Source organism: Protopterus annectens, chromosome 2.part0 (assembly GCF_019279795.1).
Source record: "Protopterus annectens isolate FY-2018-M chromosome 2.part0, PAN1.0, whole genome shotgun sequence".
NCBI classification, from domain to species: domain Eukaryota; kingdom Metazoa; phylum Chordata; order Ceratodontiformes; family Protopteridae; genus Protopterus; species Protopterus annectens.
The window spans coordinates 127,105,112-127,125,524 of NC_056728.1; the positions used below are offsets into that span (position 1 = coordinate 127,105,112).

The 20,413-nt window shown below is 38.0% G+C and overlaps 1 protein-coding gene across 3 annotated transcripts in view; it reads left to right on the forward strand.

Moving 5' to 3' along the window:
• Window positions 1–20,413, forward strand: part of ANKRD44 (ankyrin repeat domain 44) — a 1,254,083-nt gene that overhangs the window by 742,886 nt on the left and 490,784 nt on the right. For all 3 annotated transcript variants that reach the window (XM_044060611.1, XM_044060613.1, XM_044060612.1), the window contains exons 6-10: window positions 4,708–4,795; window positions 8,101–8,243; window positions 8,366–8,578; window positions 16,987–17,065; window positions 19,828–19,942. In XM_044060611.1, coding sequence (XP_043916546.1) covers window positions 4,708–4,795; window positions 8,101–8,243; window positions 8,366–8,578; window positions 16,987–17,065; window positions 19,828–19,942 — 638 coding nt within the window. The remainder of the gene's footprint in view (window positions 1–4,707; window positions 4,796–8,100; window positions 8,244–8,365; window positions 8,579–16,986; window positions 17,066–19,827; window positions 19,943–20,413) is intronic.

Consider the following 20,413-nt stretch of genomic DNA (forward strand, 5'->3'; position numbering starts at 1 on the left):
AAGAGCAACATGTTGAAGTTACAGTATTATGGTAGTTGTTTCTTTTTTCTTTTGCTGTCTTAACCATCAAGTATCCAAAATGTGCAGAGAACTGGGCTGGCTTTTTGGGTAAGGGGGTGGAGGTGTCTTGTACATGAAAGCACAAGGCCATCATATAATTACTGCTGGCAAATAAAAGTGTTAATGATTTATTGGGGGGCAGTGTATTTGCTTACCAATCACAAGCTAAAATAGCAAAATTGTATTATTCATTTTTTTCTCCATGAGAAAGTAGTGTACAGAAAGGTGCTTTCATTTTTGGGGGTCATATAATAGATGAGAGCAAAGGATAGCTGTGGTTGATATGGTTTGTTGGAAGGCAGTAATCCATCAAAGAGTAAAGTTTGCCGTTATTATTACATTTTGTATCAACATCTCAGTCAGAGGTGGTGTACCTTCTCAGAAGGGGGCACAGTCCACTGGGACAGTGTGTGTGTTTTGTACGTAAGTAGGTTATAAAGTATAAAGAACACTGACTTTTTATTACTGTGAATTGCCTTAAGGGAACTGAAATATCGTTTCTTACTTAAAGGTAACAAAATCCAGTGTTTCATAAGTTTTTTGTTCATTTAGGCAGTGTATAGGTTGTTTAGCCATTTCTTGCAAAGTGTGGTTGAACTACTGTGCACTAAATCATTAGACCAGAAGAGGAAAAAATTAATTTTTTTCATGAGCCAGAACAACATTCTTGTTCCTGCATGCAAAATGGCGTACTTGTATGTTGTTGCTTATTATAATTCTTTTCCCATTTTTCTTTGTCAACAGACATGTAGCTTGGGCACAGTGAAAGGGGGTTGCTGGGTGTAAGGTTTTAGGAAGTGTGATCGACATGCCATCAGCATTCATTCATGTAAGTGAATGCTGGCAGTGTCAGTGTCTGTGTCTGATTGGCTGTAACTGCGTATTTTTTTTTATTGTTACTTAAATAATCACCTCTGGACTTCCGCATTCTGTTATTTTTAACAGAGCTACTGCTGCTGTTGTATGCTCTGTCTCAGCTGTTATTGAGGTTGAAGAGCCAAGCCAGACCCTTGGCTGTGCTTTGTGTTGCCACTTCTTCAAAAATGCCAGGCTTGCCCACCTTTATTATTTAATTTACTTTCAAAGGATGTGGCTTAATCTTAAGACTCTTTACTCTAATTCTGAAGAAACCTTTTAGTGCACCATGGGATATGAAGTTTGTCCTGCAGTCCTTAACCTTTTGAGCCATTGTATTCAGTTCTGTTATGATGAGATCATTAGAAGACACTCCTTTCTGTGGTGGCCTTTCAGCTAGCTGGGTGTCAGAAATTGAAGTTGAAATCCCGATGGTCTTCAGAAGAGGTTACTTGATTGTTTTTGTGAACTGTTCTTTTGTACTTAATGTCATATCAGACATTACTTTGAACCAAAAGGTCCAACCCCCATTTCCTTTATCCTTGCCTACAGCTACAGTGGGATGGATTCATCACAGAATAGAGTCTAGAAGATGTTAAAGCACATACATTATAAAAAACAAAAAAATTAAAAAATGGATCATCATTTTGGTTTCTTTGTACCAAGTGATTTGTTGATCCACTGAATAAGCAAACTTTTTGCTATGGAGAGGTAGTTGCATAGATTTGTTTAGTATGATTCTGTAGCTAGACCACTTCAAGGTTCCATACGGACCCATTCTACGAGAGAAAAAGAAATCTCCACTGCTTATTTACCATGGAGTTTGTTTCTCTTTCCATTCGTTTAGCAGCTACATGCTCTGCATTGCACACTTTAAGTACATATTGCAAGCTGGATTCTTTTTTCAGAACTCAAGTTCATGTTATTGCAGTCATCCAGTAAAAAGATTCAACTCAGCTTCTAGGTACAAAGCTTGGGACTCAACCTGCCAGGTGCTGCAAGTACAGGAACAGTGATGTATTGAATTACTGTCTGAAGTACTTACATTAACAGTGGATTGAATTGTTTCTGTCATTATGGTCCGCTGTAACAAGGCCCCAGTAGTAACCTTGCATGCACTCATTTTCTGTTAGTTCTACTACTATGTTGGAGAGATGGGCTGTCTTGTACTGGATATGCTTAACCTCACTTCTAGTATGGTCAGCTACCATGATACCTTGGTGGATTAACCTGTTTTCTGGAATGTGTCCTAATGGCAAAGCAGTGTGTTACTTTGCCTTGTTGCTGGAACGGTCACTGAAATTTGTGTAGGCTTATTTAGCCTGTGTTTGGCCATCAAGCTGCTGTGGTGAATTCATATTTTATGTAGGAGAGATCCTTATTTATTTATTTTGCAGTTTGTTTGCCAGGATAGTCCATTGGGCCGCAAGGAACCCATTTTCAATGGAGTCCTGGGGAGAAAAGCTCCAGAAATACAAATAATAACAAGATACCAGAATACAAAAATTAAAAATCTGAGTCAGTTAAAAAAAGTACAAGATTTCAAAATCTGAGTCCGCTAAAGAAAAGTACAAGGTTACATAATAAAAACAAATGCTGACATTTGGAAGAAGTACAGTAATACAATGTGGTTAGACTATTTAAATCATAGTGTAGTATTTAATTCTTGCCAGTTCTTAGTAAAGAGATGTAGAGCTAACTATAATGAAAGGTATCTATGAGGGATGAGAACAGGAGCATTCCCATTTTGAAGTTAGGTGTACATGGAGGAGAGTTTTAAAAACTGTGAGACTTTTGGTTGTACGGATGAGAGGTGGAAGAGAGTTCCAATGGTGAGAAAGTGAAAAGGATAGGAGATGTTTATGTCAGGAAAATAGTGTGATACTCATAGAACTTTACACTATGTGTCTTGATTTGGAGTATTTAGAAGAAACGTCCCAACAGGAGATGTTAACAGAGCTTGGCACTGACCACTGTGGAAGGGTGAAGTCTTTCTGCAGAAAGAGAGGCAACTGCATTGTGTACCTCTGAAAGCTGATGAGGTGGTATAGAATGATGTGGCATGACTTTTGATAATTGGTCCTTCATTGTTGTGCTAATGATATTGCTATTGTGTATTGAAAATATCCAAGCTTGTGTTTCTGTGTGCCTTCAAAATCCTGCATCTTCTGTTCAAAGGGGTGGGGTAGGGGTGGCTGGGTTACTTCTGCAGTCATTACAGGCAGTCACTCAGTCAGTTCCACTCTCTTGGGCTATATTTTATTGCTACTTTGGAAAGAAAAAGTAGAGACGACAGGTGGTGCCTGGGATATGGTTTATAACCCAGCCAGAAACACCACAAGCAAGGACAGTTTGATTATGTACTGTTATGGGGAGTATCTCTTACAGTTGTACTTTACCCATCTGTGACATGAGTAACCTGGGTCTGTTTATACATTCATGTGCTTGGGTGTGGGTCTGGTTATGAGGAGGACAGACTGAGAAGCTGATGGCCAGCTCAGTGTTTCCTGATGGAAGCTGGTAGCAAGGGCAGTTAAACTGGGGGACAGTGGCATGCATGAAGATTCTGAGCATGTGGAAACATGTAGTCACAAAACACCTTGATATATGTAGATGCTAAGCAGAAGGGTGGGGATTCTTTGGACTTAAGTAAAAATAAGGGGTTTAGAATCACAAACAAGTTCTTTCTCCTTAAGGTAAAACTTGGTCAACATGTATGAATGTTTGCGTCATATCCTGAGGTCAGCCAGTATGGGGCAAAGCAGTATTTAAAAAAATGAGATACACAAATGGTATCACATATTCTTATGGAGGTAGCAGTTTGACAGGGGCTGCTGTAGCTATCGAACTGAAGTCCCATCATGATTTGGGCATTCCTGTGGCTGCGAGATTTTCCAGTACTTTAACTCTCATACCATCCTTATTTTTCATCAGGAAATATTTGTAGTGTCTCCCAGCATGGCACCACAGAAAACTACCCACAGGGCTAGTAATAGTCCATGACACCACCACTGGTCAACCTGCAAGCCACATTTAAATGTTGGTATGCCTTCTTTGTGGAATCTGTATGTTGTCCCTGTGTTCACATGGGGTTTTCATGGCTTGCTCAGGTTTTCTCTCACCTCCCAAAAACATGCAGTAAGCAAATTGGCAACTGTAAATTGTGTCTGTGTCTGTCTTTGTGTCTGTATCTGCTTGTGTGTGTGTGTGTGTGTGTGTGTGTGTGTGTGTGTGTGTGTGTGTGTGTGTGTGTGTGTGTGTCAGTGTAATGCAGAACAAAGGCCTAGAAATGTTTTTCTGCTCTCTACTTGCTGAGTTAACTGTGTGGATGGCAGTGGCTGCTCACTTGGGTCCCTGTTGGGTTTGAACATGACTCATAAAGTATGGGTAGGAGTCTGTGGAAGACTTCACATCATTTATCGTGATGGGAATTAAGGTTGTTTCTTGGCTGGAACCATCAATCGCACCACTTAACCTTTTTCTTGTTTGTGTAGTTTAGGGATTGGCCAGAATAACGCTAATGAAAGGCTGATTGCATGTCTGTATTTCACATTATAGTCACGCCGTAGGGATCAGCATCTTACTTGTTTTTTAGGAATGGAACTCATATTTTGTTTCACGTTTATATTTAAGCACTTAAAATTAATTTTGAATAATATGAACTTTATCAAAAAATGTGAAAAACGAGTCTGAGGCTGTGGCATAGTCATTCTTCTAGCAGAGTAATTTATGGTAATAACTGTATAAAGACAATTTTGTAAACACAGATATGTATACTTCTTATTTTTTCAGATGGTTAAACTTCTATTAGCGAAAGGAGCTAATATAAATGCATTCGATAAGAAGGACAGGAGAGCCATACACTGGGCAGCCTATATGGGTAAGGAATTGTAATAATTAACTTGTCTTTTTTTTATTTTTGTTAGCAGTATCAATGGCTTTCTCGACGATTTATAGAGATTAAAGGGCATGTTTTATATATATCGGGTGTACTGCATTTTTATGACAGTATGAACCCCCAAACAAATGTGAGCCATGGAGGGATTGATGCACTTTTTTACCCTTCCAGTTCAGGGTGAGAAGTGGGGTGTTGAAGACATGCTGCACTCCAGCTGAGGGCATTGTAAGAAAGTCAAGATACAGAATTAAAGATTAAAGATGCAGAATTAATGTAGGTTTCAGTGTTGGTTCCTCCACTATACCCACATTTTAGGGCTTTGGCATACCTCTAACAGAAATGCATACCTTAATGATGTATAATGACCTCTTAGCCCTCATAGTTTGCAGTGTCCATTCCATTCCAGAGAATGTCATATCCTATTTAATCACGAGCTTGTATTTTTCTTCAGTTGTGTGACCATTGTCTTAATTTCATTTCCATGCATTCTTGTCTTCCATTTCATTTTTAATCTGGACTGTTTCAGGAAGACTGTACTCTTTCATGTCTCCTTTAAAAAAAATCTAAAATACTATGCTTTGCAGAGATTGAGGATGCAGGCTAAGATTGCTTTTGATAGAGATATAGTGTGCCTACCTTATGTGTGACCACTTGCTGAACTTACAGTAAAATTTCAAATACATTTACAGTGTGGCTGTTTATATGCCAGGATTATAGCTTATTTAATTGTGTGCCTATGTACCAAGGCTACAGCACACCTCAGTTTTGTGAACCCTTGTATTAAGTGTATAATATACTTCTGTTTGTGCAATTGTGTGTCCCATGTGTTGGAACTGTAGCACGTTTTAGTGCATCTACCTTGTGCCTACCCAAAGGCTTGTGTGAAGACTTTGTGTGTTTCTTGCCACCAGCATGTTTCAGAAGGTGTGTGTTTATAAGCCATATAAAAAAAAATTTGTAACTCTCCCTGATTAAATAAAGGTAATGAATGCCTCATACGCTGAAAAAAGGCAAGCAGTGGTGCAAGCTGCAAGCCCACATGCCTGCATCGCTGTCTACTAACTCCTGGGACCACACAACATTGGGAATAAAAAGAAGCTTCCCTATCTCTGGGTTTAACTGTCTCACTGTATAACATAGCTTACTTTCAGTGAAACCATGAATTAATAGGGTGTATCATCCGATTCCTGTTAAAAATTAAAACTTGAAGTGACAGTGTATGACTACCTTCTTAAATGTGTGTACCCCCATACAGCGACTGTGGAATACTTTGATATAATTATGCTGTGTATGCCCACATATCAGAGCTATATCAAATCTCAGTGTGGGTACCTTATTTATGCCCATATGCCATTTCCACAGTTACATGGTTGTCCTGGTGTGTGTCCATATTTTATAGCTACAGTATATTTCAGTTTGTGTTCACATAATAGGGTTATGTGAAGAACTAACTTCCTGAATGCAGCCCTTCAGCTTTCTTACTTTTATTCCATAGTAATTGGCAGTTAAAACCTTATAGCCTAGCTTATTGCTGTGAGAATATTCCCAAACTCATTTCTGCAGTATACATTCCGAGTACACATTTTAAAGGCAAATACACATGCATATATTGCAACACGTTGATTATGGAAGATGTATATTTGTGTGTGTGTGTGTGTGTGTGTGTGTGTGTGTGTGTGTGTGTGTGTGTGTGTGTGTGTGTGTATATACATATACTTATAAATAAATATATATATTTCTATATTTATATATATAATTACGTAATTTAGCCCTTAATCCTTGTGACTGGGATTATGACTTTAAAAGGTCCAAAATGGGTAGCTGGGTAGCTGGCAAAGACAAGTAAAAAGAACAGACTCCAGATGATCATCCCACAAAGCAAAGAGCCCCCAAAGGGGTGTGTAACTCCTTGAAGCTTGCTTGGCAGAAGCCATTTTGTGTGCAGGACCAAAATTGGACAGAAGCTGTGAAATGCTACCAAGCGAAGGAGAATGTGTTGACTGCTCAGACCCAAAAGGAAAAAGAAAAACTTATTCATTGAGATTTCTCAGGGTGAGTGGGGGTGATAAATCCCATTATGCTTAAAAAGACTAATATAGCAGTGATTGCTTGGATATGGTAAGCCTCTTGATGACATTAAGCATGCTTTGAGTATACACTTGAAAGTCCCTAACTTTACAAAAAAAAAAAATTCAGAAATGCAGGTGTAGATATAGTTGTTTTTTGTGAAGTAAGTAGGTTTTGACCAGCTGATTTTTAAACTGGCTGTTTTGAGGAAAGTAGGCTATGTCCAGCTGTGCTAGCAAGACATCCACAGAAAATCAAATGGTAAGCGCCTTGAACTCATGTTGAGCAGAAATATCAGATGGTAAACATGTGCTTGCAGTGAAGCCAAAGCAGTAAGTACTTGAAGTAGAGCAGTAAAAGTATTTGAAATGCAGCTGAACAGAAAATTGTGTATTAATCAGATAATTGCTTCTTAATCATTTTTGAAAAGAGACATATGTGCCCTGTGAGTCATGAGTGGTTGCTAAAGAAACAAGTAAAACTACAAATAATCATCACTGAGGCATATCACTGCAGAGTTGACTTTTATTGCATGCCAAAGGATGCTTAAAAGAATGAGGCCACAGACTTGAATGCATGCAAGCTCCTGGAATTGGTGCAGACTGCTCATTTCAAAACCTTGGAGTCTTAAATAGCCCTTTCAAAGTGGGTTAATGTGTTTAAACATTTAAAAGAAAATTGTTCTTTTATGTTTTAAATCATGTTTTTGTATGTTACTGTAAGGTAAAACAGTTCTTCCACCTGCTAGAAAAACATATTACAGTAGATGACATTTTACTTTCACAATCTTACTGACTGTGTTTTTTTTTTCATTTTGCTGCATGGTTGACTTAGACCACTGTCTTGGACTGTGCAGCACTGATGTGGAATTTTTTTTCTCATTTCATTGCATTTACAGTTGGGATGGTGATCAGTGTCCTATTTTTGTTGTAAGTAGTGATGCAGGCACACAACTCCTTCACCATGCTTTTCTGTAATGCATAGTTTATGAGAAGATCCAGGAGTTGTGTGAAGTGATCATCCATTAAGATAAAGCTCTGTAACTTTTTTTCAGAAGGATGTGTTACAGATTTGAGTTACATCTTTATATTTTGTCTGTAAATACGTACATACAGTATTTTCCTTTTCTTCAGAGTTTTGCATAGCATGCATTAACAAACTAGAAGCTTATGTTGTTAATGGCATCACTGTAATAGTTGCACCCTTTTCTTCTGTTTAAGGTCACCTAGAAGTGGTTGCGTTATTACTGAACAATGGAGCTGAGATTACCTGCAGGGACAAAAAGGGGTACACACCACTCCATGCAGCTGCTTCAAATGGGCAAATTAATGTCATAAAACATCTCATTAATCTAGGCATTGAGGTAACTGGCACAACCAAAGGCTGTAGCTGTGTCACTTTGTGGGTTATAAAACATTATCTGCATTACTGATTGCTCTGTAATCACTCCCTTTATCCAAAATTACATGAATTTTCTTCCCACAGATTGATGAAGCAAATGTATATGGAAATACTGCACTTCACATAGGCTGCTACAACGGACAGGATGCCATAGTTAGTGAATTAATAGACTATGGTGCTAACGTAAACCAACCAAATGGCAAAGGTTTTACTCCTCTGCACTTTGCTGCTGCGTCAACCCATGGAGCTTTGTGCCTCGAGCTGTTGGTGAACAATGGAGCAGATGTAAACTTTCAGGTAAATTAATTAACCTTACTGCTTGTTGTGTTGGGCTCGTGGTGTACAACAGTTCATTGTTAACTGAGCCCATGTTATGAATGGCTAGTTCCACTGAGATTCATGAATCTGACGGGCATTTTCTTAGCTAGTAGAAATTGCTAGACAGGTTAGAGGTAGGTATCCAGATGAAGTAAAATAGTGCATGATTAAGTATTAGACATATATTCAGTTAAAAGTAGAAATAAAGTGCTGTATTTCATCTCAAGTGTGAGTACAGTCCAGCAGATGTTGTAATAACTCAACAAGTAAGCTGGTTCTCCACAGGTAAATCCTTAGCTTCTGGTACTGCACAGGCAAGTGAACACTTCTTCTGGTTATGAAGACCTCAATAGGGTTCAGTCTTTGTCTTGTAAATCCCTCTTTGAGAGTCAGATGCCTCTCTTAATTTGGGCTACAGGCCTTTCTTTTAACTGCACCTCAGCAGATGCTTTACATTTGAATAGTTGTTACAGGGTTTAATTACCACATTGTGTAATGGTCATGTGTATACCATGGCTGACTCTTTCAAGGGTTTAGTACCATAAGAAATAGCATGCAAGTACTTTACACAAGCAGAACATTTACTGTGCCACAGTGATCTTCCTTACAGTATAGAACTCCAGCTCTCAGTCCCATGCTAACTTGGATGGGTTAAAAGATTGAGGTGACCCATCCACATTTATGTTTTTATTGCCTGTGACCTATGTTTAACAATACCTTAAAAGGATGCAGAGGTAAAGCCCATCTACAGTGGATATAAAAAGATTACACATCCCTGTTAAAATGCCAGGCTTTTGTGATATAAAAAAATGAGACCACAATAAATCATTTCAAAACTTTTCCCACCTTTAATGTGACCTATAATGTGTACAGTTCAATTGAAAAACAAACAAATCTGTTAGGGGGGAAAATATAGAAAATAAAAAATGTACAATAAGCTGGTTGCATAAGTGTGCACACCCTTAAACTAATACTTTGTTGAAGCATCTTTTGATTTAATTACAGCATTCAGTCTTCTTGGGTAGGAGTCTGTCAGCATGGCACATCTTGACTTGGCAATATTTGCCCACTCTTCCTTGCAAAAGTGCTCCAGATCTGTCAGATTGTGAGGGCATCTCTTGTGCACAGACCTCTTTAGGTCACCCCACAGATTTTCTATTGGATTTAGGTCTGGGCTCTGGCTGGGCCATTCCAAAACTTTAATTTTCTTCTGGTGAAGCCATTCTTTTGTTGATTTGGAGATATGCTTGGGGTCATTGTTGTGTTGAAAGGTGAAGTTCCTCTTCATCTTCAGCTTTCTAGCAGACACCTGAAAGTGTTTTGGCCAAAAGTGACTGGTATTTGGAACTGTTCATAATTCCCTCCACCTTGACTAAAGCCCCAGTTCCAGCTGAAGAAAAGCAATCCCAAAGCATGATACTGCCACCACCATGCTTCACCGTGAGGATGGTGTTCTTTTGGTGATGCGAAGTGTTGTTTTTGCGCCAAACATACTTTTTGGAATTGTGGCCAAAAAGTTCAACCTTGATCTCATCAGGCCATAACACATTTTCCCACATGCTTTTGGGAGACCCGATGTATTTGTTTTGCAAATTTTAGTCGGACCTGGATGTTTTTCTGTGTAAGAAGAGGCTTCCGTCTTGCATCCCTACCCCATAGCCCAGACATATAGAGAATACGGAAGATTATTGTCACATGTAGTACACAACCAGTACTTACCAGAAATTCCTGCAGCTCCTTCAGTGTTGCTGTAGGTCTCTTGGCAGCTTCCATGACCAGTTTTTATCTTGTCTTTTCATCAATTTTGGAAGGACATCCAGTTCTTTGCAACTTCACTGTTGTCCCTTATTTTCTCCACTTTTTGATGACTGTCTTCACTGTGTTTCATGGTATATCCAGTGCTGTGGAAATTTTTTGTATCCTTTTCCTGACTGATACCTTTCAACAATGAGATCCCTTTGATGCTTTGTAAGCTGTCTTCTAACCATGTTTTTTTCTGTAGCAGGCAACTGAGTAAATATAAGGAAAATCCTACTAGGACGGCTGAACTTTAGGGTTAATCAGAGTCTCTTTGATTGATAGCAGGTGTGTACCCAAGAAGACTGAATGCTGTAATTAAATCAAAAGGTGCTTCAACAAAGTATTAGTTTTAACTGTGTGCACTGTTATGCAACAAGCTTATTGTACATTTTTTATATTTTCCCTTAACAGATTTGTTTGTTTTTCAATTGAATTGTACAGGTTATAGGCCACATTAAAGATGGAAAAAGTTTTGAAATGATTTATTGTAGTCTCATTTTTTATATCATAAAAACCTGGCATTTTAACAGGGGTGTGTAAACTATTTATATCCATTGTATGTAATTTGGTGTTGAAATCTCTTTGTGTAACCATTGCAGGAGTGCATTGTACGTTACCAGAGTATAGCTGCAAACCTGTAAGTAATATTATAGGGACATTAGTGTCCACATAATAGCCCTCTGGCATAATACGTGATTTGGGAATTGGTCTGCTTCCTGATTGGGCAGGAGACTTGGGTGTTCTTTACCACCTATCTCTTGAGATAGCATAGCCCTTAATTTGCACTGGTGTACCCAACAGAGAGGACCCTTATTTTCTTCGGACTTAAATCAACCTGTGGTAATACCATATTCCTTTTTCCATTTCTAGAATCCTGTGTATTGACACCATGTGTTATGAGGTTCTTTGTTTGCAAAGGCATCAGATTTTGATGGTTTTCTGGATAGGTGGAATGTCCGAGAATTTTGATTTCCTTTGAAATTCTAGTTTGTAATGTTTTTTTTAGAATCTACAGGACTTAGTTGTTCTGAGTAATGCCTTCGGATTTCTGTGTTACGGTAAAAAAAAGTTGGAGGATTGAGAATGTTTGGTTTGGGAATGGTTTTTGTATGCATGGTAGGGGGACCGTATACCTCTAAACTGCTTTGTTCAAAAATTCTAGACAAAGCCAAAAAAATGGAGTGGCGCAGTGGCCAAAAATCTGCACTATATTTTAAATGTTACTGTAATTCACTTTAAAGTGAATAGAACAACAGGTATTGCATATACGTGCATTTTCAGAAGAAGTAAATAGAAATAGAGCCATAAATATCTGGCATTGCCTGTCTGTAATTCTTAGTGATTTACCAAAAAATCAAGAAATGTATGATGTGCTAGTGAAAAATACATAAAATCATAAACATTTGAGGTTGGGGGGTGGGGGCTAGTCAAGTCATTCCTTCACAGGTGGGATTTCATTTGTAATCTAAACATAAGTAGGTCATTAGTGATACTTATGTTTTCAGGAAAGGTGTTCACACGTCCACAATTTTTATATTACAGGCTTATTTTACCCACTTTTAAGTGGTGCTTTAGTTTCTGTTTCTAGACCTCTTTTTAGACTGAAAAGTTTCTGTTACTCCCAAAGTTGAGGATGCTGACATAATACTAAATTTGTTTACCTTTGATTCTTCCATGAGCCATTATGGAGACATTAGACCTATAAAATGCCTGTCTATACAACCATATAGCCAAAGAGGACAAGAGTTCTTAAGATTCAAAACAGTGGGCACTTATTACCAGTTCACCTCCATGCTTTTCAGCTTGTCTGCTGCATCCAGCTTATTTACAGATTGACTGCAGTTGTCTTCTTTTACAGGATAGAGGACACTCACATTTACCCCTTCCTTGCTGATTACCTCAGCCAGTCAGTAAATAGAAAGGGTTTTAGGGATCACAGTACACTGATTCTGGGCTGTAGAGCTGTCTTTAAACCACAAAAAGTCCTGGTTGAAACCAAGTCAGAACAACTTTCTGGGTAATTTCCTGGGTACAGACGTGGGAGAAAGCTTTCCTACCTTCAGCCAAAATCCTGTTCCTGACTTAGTGTTGTATTTCAGAAAAAAATTGCCACTTGGAGGAATTTCTGCAAAGTCATGGGGGTATATGGCTCTGGCAAGGTTGCATGTGTGAAAGCTGTAGTGCAATCTTCGAAACAGGTGATGCCAGCACGCGCACACATTCCAAACCAACATTCCCCTGCTACCCCACTTCAAGAAGGGTGAAAAAGAAATATCTTTAAATCTAAGATTTTCTTTCAAGGTAGTGCCATTGTTTCTGATTTTCACAGCAAACACATTGGACTGTGTTTGGGGAGCCCATGTGTGTGAGCTGAGAGTGCATGTGGATTTGGGGCAGGAACTTCAGAAAAGGACGTATCATCATCTAAGAGATTACACTTATCCATGCCAGTAAAGCATTCTGACATATTTGACAGAAGAGAACCTTGAAAATTGTGACAAATGATACCGTAGCATTATGGTATGTAAATAATATGGTATGTAAACAAGCAAAGGGGAATGCATTCTTCTGTACTATGTAGGCTAGCTGTTTAAGTTCATGTTTACAAACTTTATACTTCATGTATATTGCCATATATCATATACGCTAAGCAACATTACATAAATTATTCAGTTCCTGCCCTTTTATTCCTAAATGGGGTGTAGAAAGGATCTGAGTATCATAAGGAACTCCTGGATATTTTCAACAAGGCTGGCTGTGTTATTATGAAACTCATTGTTAAACACAGTGATATACAGATTGAATTGTTGTCTAGAGAGTTTGACAGTTTGATCAGTTCAGTCACTAATGTTATCTTATTTGACCATTATGAGACTAATTATTTTAATATTTTCAAGAAAATAGACAATGTATGTAATGATATTTTACAACGGAAACTCAACAAATTTAGAAGAGATATGTCTGAATGTAATAATGGTATGGCCTATCCAACACCCCTCCCCCCAGCAGTAGTAACTCTCGCTGGTGGACATTTTCAATAGACCAGTAGTACGTCAACAGGAAATTTTGACTGCAGAAACTTTAAATGATTTTCCTAATAGGTCGATCCCTTTAGAGTAGGAACAAGTCCTGAGGTCAGAGAGACTGCACAACAAGGGAACACCAAACAATTTATACACCGAAGACAGAAGAGAGTCTTACCAGACAAGGGGCCAAACCCAAGAGAATTTACAAGAAGAACAAGAAACACTAACGGTCATTCCTGTTACATATGGGGCCAACACCAAGGACTTTTGCACCACCACTCTTCCAGTACTGGTAAAAAAAAACTCATTGAATGACTTCACTATATACAGCTTTACACATACACCGGTAAATGTAAAGCATGCATACCTTTTATCTAAAGGGCTGAGTTTTATACCAGCCAGACAGGCTAATATTCTTATTGATTTTAAACTGTACATCCAGAAATTGAATCCTGCATTGTAGTTCACACAGAATGTATCCAGTGGAAATGTTAAAACTATTTGTAGGAGTAGTGTGTTTAATCTTCCATTAAAGAATTCTGTTACGATGTATGAGAGACTGTGTGAATATGCGATTAGACATTTATGTTTTCAACCATTAAGGAACAAATATTTTAACATGACAACTAGTGAAGTTGCTTTACTCAAAGATATTTGGCAAGATAGAGAACTGAGAGTTATGAAACTGGACAAGGGAGGTAGAGTGGTGATTATGCAGTAATAGATTGATGGCATCACTTTTGTCTGATAAAAATTTAGCGGTATCTAGGAACAACATTTTCATTGCTTACGCTAAAATTGATACCACATTGTTTTATATGCTCATGCAGTTATAGCCAGTGTATTCGGCATCCCTAAGCTATGTAAAAACATTTCTAACCCCTGCGACCCCTTGTTGATGCAAAAAGTTTAAAAACACAGTATATTGCTAAATATATCTACCATCCTGTGAAAGAATTGGTTGACACCATTCCACAACTATGTAGGGATTCATGGCAATTCCAAGAAAAAAATGAACACCTTAAATTTTGATGAGAATTTTATTTTTGTTACAGTAGACATTAATAACCTTTACTCTGTCATCACCATAGAGTTAACCTGGTTCGAGGATGTGTTGGTGGACCTTTGAAAGGTGCATTCTGATAATGTCAATGTCATCACTACATTAATGGAGCTGGTGTTAATAAATAATTTTTTTTTGAAGGTCATTACTTTAGGCAAGTCCCTGGGGTGGCTATGGGGACTGCTTGTGCCCCTAGTTTTGCGAACCTAGTTATGGCCAAAATGGGAGAGAGAGTATATTTTTAATAGTGTTTTTCAATAATGGTGGGCTTTTTATACGTGTTATTTGGATGACATTTGTATTTTATGTACTGACTCTGAAAAGAGACTGGTTGAATTTTTCAACTATATTAATAGTGCAGTACCATTCTTAAAATTTTCATGGTTTTATAATAAGGAGAACATTTACTTCTTAGATGTGGAAATAACTAAGATTTTAAAGTACAGGGCTTTTTTTTTGCTAATTATTTATCAAAAACCCACTTTTTCTAATACATATCTGGATTTCACGATTTGGCATCTTTTACATCAGAAAAAGGCTGTGGTTAAATGCCAACTCATGAGAATGGCAAGGATGATTATGGATACCCAAGCTTTCCTTAAAGAATGAGATAATGTTTTGGAAATGTTTTCCAGGAGAGGCTATCGTAAAGCATTTTAAGAAAAAATTAAGGAAGAATTTATTACAAAAGGCAGGTAAGTTTTTATTAATCCATTGTGGAGGTTAATAATGTACCTGTTGACTCTCGTACAGATAATGGTGAGGTGGGCCCCACCTTTAGCAAAACTTTGAGAATGCAGGACATTAATCACCATAAGTTATTTATCACTGCATATAACTTGCATAGTCAGGTCATTTTCAGTTGTCTTAAAAAGAATTGGATAATTCCGTTTTGCTGTCCTGTGGCACTAGATATGCTCCTCAACGTGTAGCATAATGTTGAATCTCTGGTTAAGGGCTTCCAATGCCGATACCTGTAATAACCCTAATGTGCCCTTCTAGGTTAGTGGACATTCCCTGTAGTTAAGATATTTAATGCTACACATGCCTTTGTGTCCACAGTAGTGAGCATATCTTGAATTCATTGTGATTCTGATTGTGTGTGACAGAGTTTGAGTAAGTCACTTATTGTATTCCTGTTCACTAGAAATGGTGCACAGTTTGCTGGTTTGTGAGTTGTTGGAACATCTGGTTCTGTCTGTACCTCCTGTGTTATTGTTATGCGTAAAATTGAAAGCACTGTCTCTGACAGAGGCTCCCAACATGTATCTGTGTTGCTGCTCATGTTATCATTCTTATATTGTCTCCCATCACTTATATCATGAATTTTGGTATTCATAATGGCTATGTGCTGCCTCAGACCACTGCCGTTTGTGTTTGAATCATCCTGCCATTTTCAGCTTTTTCATTTGCATAATTTGTTACTGATTTGCATGGGGCTCCTCATCTGCATATTCTTATACTCTTAGTGTGCACTGTATTGGCCATTGTACATCCATGCTCTCTGTGTTTTAGGATCGCCCGTACCATGCACAGTGGCCACTACTGTTGCTAATTATTTTTTTGTTTTACTTTGCCCCAACTGCCTGCTGTTCATCAGACCTACTAGTTAATTTGCCTATTCATTCCTCATCAGCGGCACATGGTTTGACCAGCATTTAGGTTGCCATCAGGGAGGTTTGTGAATTTTTCGTATTTTTTAGCCATAATGTCCCCATGCACACTAGGCTGAGCATGCGGTAGCTGAATCAGAGTGGCCTGACTATGAAGGGCAACCCCTAATTTCCACAAGGGGTATATCCTTCAGACAGCCTCACATTTACCCCCTTGAAGCATGGGAGGTGGTTTCCCTGGCCATTAACCAGGTAGTTGCACCTACCCAATGTTCCCCTTCAGTGTGCGCAACCCTCCCCTTTTGGAAGAGATGAATGGGCCACGCCCTTCACTTCTCTCCTTCACTGCCTGGCTTCTCCAGCGCTGTGGATTGTAATCGAACCTGTGATGTCTGGATCAAAGACAGTGCTCCATCCTGTTGTGTCACAGAGACTGACTACTTGTGCTAATTATATTAAAGCTGTGCACTCACCTCTGTGAATCCCAGACAGAGGACTTAAGTTTGTTGCTTAATATGTTAAGAATATGTCAGTCATTTGTAGAAGGCAAATTGAGGATGGTCATTCAGTTAACAGTATAATGATGGTATACAGTAAATACAGACAGAAGCTGTTCATTTAATGGTAACTTTAATAAGTTGCATTTTAGTACTTGACATTGTCATCAGGTGTTCTTAATTTAACATCATGAAATTGTGTACTTCCATTTAGAAAATATAGTAGTGCTCAGAACGATGCTCATTTTCAGAAAGGTCTTCAGATTTATTTTCAGTGTCATCTGCCACCCTGGAAGTATTCATTATTTCAGTATTATCTCCAGTACTTGTCACTTAACAGAGTAATACTGTGTAACCAGTATAAGAATGTGTATCTGTTGTTTTACAGAGTAAAGATGGCAAGAGCCCACTGCACATGACAGCTGTCCATGGAAGGTTTACACGGTCTCAAACTCTTATTCAGAATGGTAAGGGAAAATTGTAGTAGTGCCAAGTAAATGTAAATATTTTCTCAGTTATTGATAGTTGTATGTATTTGTATTTATTAATTACATGATTTTTTTTCTGTGTAGAAATTTGTCTTTGATTTGCCTTTTGATCCCTGTAACTGTAACATTCACTTGTTTTCCTTCCCTTAGACATGCTTATAAAGATTTTGCTGTAACATATGCAATTGCATGTTATAGGTGATATCAGCATACTAGGCAGAAGGTCAGGGAGTGACCCAGGCATTTGGAGACAGGTGAGTTTGGTAGTGGTTCAGTGAAACATTCCATAATGTTAATCTGAAGGAAGGCAGTTGTATTCTAGGGAGAGGGTGAGCTAGACATGGTTTTTAAGCAAGGCATGTCTTGCCTAGTAAATCTGATTGTAGGTATTTATTTATTTGTATGTTTGCTGGGACTTGGAAACTAGATGTAGGAAGTTAGGGTGGTGTCATGTTTATTAATTTTATCTTTAACTGGGTAAACACACTGGCCAAGTTATCCTTTTTCAGGTGCATCTCAGGAACACTGTCTGGTTAAGTGACTTAGTCATAGTCGCACAGTAGGCAATAGAGATGAAAGGAATCAAGCAAAACCTTTACTTTTGACTACAGGAAGTACTTCGTTAACAGATCAGAACGGTGCTTAACAAGTCTGTCTTTTCCCTGATTTTGGAGTGTAGTGACAACACACTGTGCACTGCAAGAGTATTACAGATTATATTGATAATATCTAGAATAGGCTTGAAATTAAGTACAGAAAGAAGAGAAATATGTTGCACTTTGTAAGAGTTTTGACTAAAAGCCAAGTAAAGTAGATTGCTTAGAGCAGTGATGGCGAACCTTTTGGGTTCGACGTGTCAAAAATTCAGAAATTGCCTAACTTGACAATGCTTGCATGTTACCCCCCCCCCCCCAAAAAAAAATAAATAAATAAATAAAACACCATGTCTCTTAATACATCAGGGATAAATCTCAACAGAATCAGGGACAAATCTAGAAGTAAGACACATGGACAGTTTTAACTACTAGTGCTATTAATTTGAGACACTGACGAAAAAAAAACAAACATGAATTAGTATACATTTTCTGAAGTAAAATGAGTCTTTAAATCTAATTATTGTCATTCTTGAGTGTAAAAAGTTCCCAGTTTTAGCAGGGATTAAGAAGGGACAGTTAAGAGGAATGTAAAAGAGCACCCTCCTAGAATTGCAGACAACTTGCCCTTTGCAGAAGAGTAACTACAAAGAGAAAACATGTCAGCACTCTCCTTTGCAACCTCTATCGAGAAAGTATACTGAAACTTCGTTACCTCTACAGCAGTGTTGTTGAACTGGCTCCTGGCACAAGATAATTCAGGTGCACTTCACACAAGCAACAACGGCAAAAACAGTTTCTTTGATAACTCTGGCTTTGGTGAACAGCTGGTGTATCACCCAAAATGCAGTGGTGTGTCACCTTTGACATGGGTGTCATAGGTTCTCCATCACTGGCTTAGAGTGATACATGATGATATGTGAAGGAATGTTACTGATGTTATTGAAAGGGTTGATAACAATACATATAATTTTTAGTATTATAGTTGGAGTTTGTGTGGTAAAAGAATATGGGAGACACTGAGCATATGGGTGGGTAGAAGGAGGGGGCGGGAGGACAGACAAAGTCAGAAGCATTGCAGTGGCTTTTGGGGTGTAATGTGTGGAAAAAGTGAAGGATTATAAGCATTAATTTAGTAGCTGGGAGTTGTAGGATAATCCACTATTAATAGTTCCATTAGGATCTGGGCCTAGAATTTGTGGATACAGTTTGACTAAGCACTCATATGGTGGACTGGATACTCTAAATTGGCCATAGGTATGTGTGTGCATGAGCTACCACAGCAGGGCTAGCCGCCAGGTGGTATATAAACTTTTGCTCTAGATGATTATCACTGTTGAAGTGATACCCTGAACCCATGTGCAGAAATGGGGAAACTGGGATTGTGAATCGATGGATGAATTGCTATTTAAATATAAAGTAATTCACTAATTACTAAAATTTACTCAGAATGATGAGGATTGTTAACTGTTAGGTAGATAGTACATAAATATTCCTTCACAGTATGAGTTAGTTATTGCAATTTTTCCTCACTTTTACAAACATTTGCAAGTTGATAAAGCAGTCAGCTGTGGATAAGTGTTTGAGGAAGAAGAATTTGGCAGAAGAGGAGAAGACCACTATTCTACACAGGAAGGTGAGACTGGTGAATAGAGCAAAAATATAGAGTATACATGAACTGGAAGGGAGAGCGTGTTAGGAAGGAAGGGGTACTATGTAAGGGGCAGACAGAAGGTGCTGGGGGCAGCTGATGATCAGCTAAGAACAGTAAAAGTAAATAAATAAGTAAATAAAATTAAAAAAAGCATCTACCTGCTTTTAAAACTGTAGGCAACATTCCTAACAATATTTTATTTAAAGGGAAGTTTTGGAATACTTCTGATATGAAACTTAATGATGTTACTCTAATCTGTGGCTAACATATTTGCCTTTATTAAATATTATGTCACTTGTTTGTTCTGGAGTAGAAGAAAATAATGCATACCCAAAGCCAGTGACTAAGCTTGACATTAGACTTGAATTATTTTTAATTTAAATTGTTTCTGGTGAATTAAACGAGTTGCCTTTTCTTTTCTTTTATATATATATATATATATATATATATATATATATATATATATATATATATGTATATATAAATATATACAGGTGGTGAAATTGATTGCGTTGATAAGGACGGCAATACACCTTTGCATGTAGCTGCACGATACGGACATGAACTACTGATTAACACCTTGATAACCAACGGAGCTGACACTGCCAAGTAAGTTACAGCTTGACTTAATGAATTTATTTTTGATGTCAACCACATCATACTTTGTAAAGTTTTAGCCCCCCCCCCCAATATGTTAATAGTTTTTTTGTTTTGTGTAAATTCGTAGATTGGGGAATGTATATGCAAGGCAACTGAATTTCAGTAGACTAAGCATTTAGTAGTAGTATAATGAATGTGGAGATTTAGAATTGCCTGAGCACTGAAAGAAATTATTTTCTGTTAATGCTTGGAGATTTTTTAATGCTTGTCTTAAGTACTAGTTAAACTAAAGAGTATTTTAATTTAAAGTTTTTCTGTAGTGTATCTTCCCAGAACAGTTTACTATGACTTACCCGAATGGCAGTCAGTTGATCATCTGATGGTCGAAGTCACGGTTTGCAAGAGGCACTTAATCGACCCCCGGTGTGTCAACTACATATGGTCAAATCGCATGGTGCACTTGACCATTTGATAATCGAT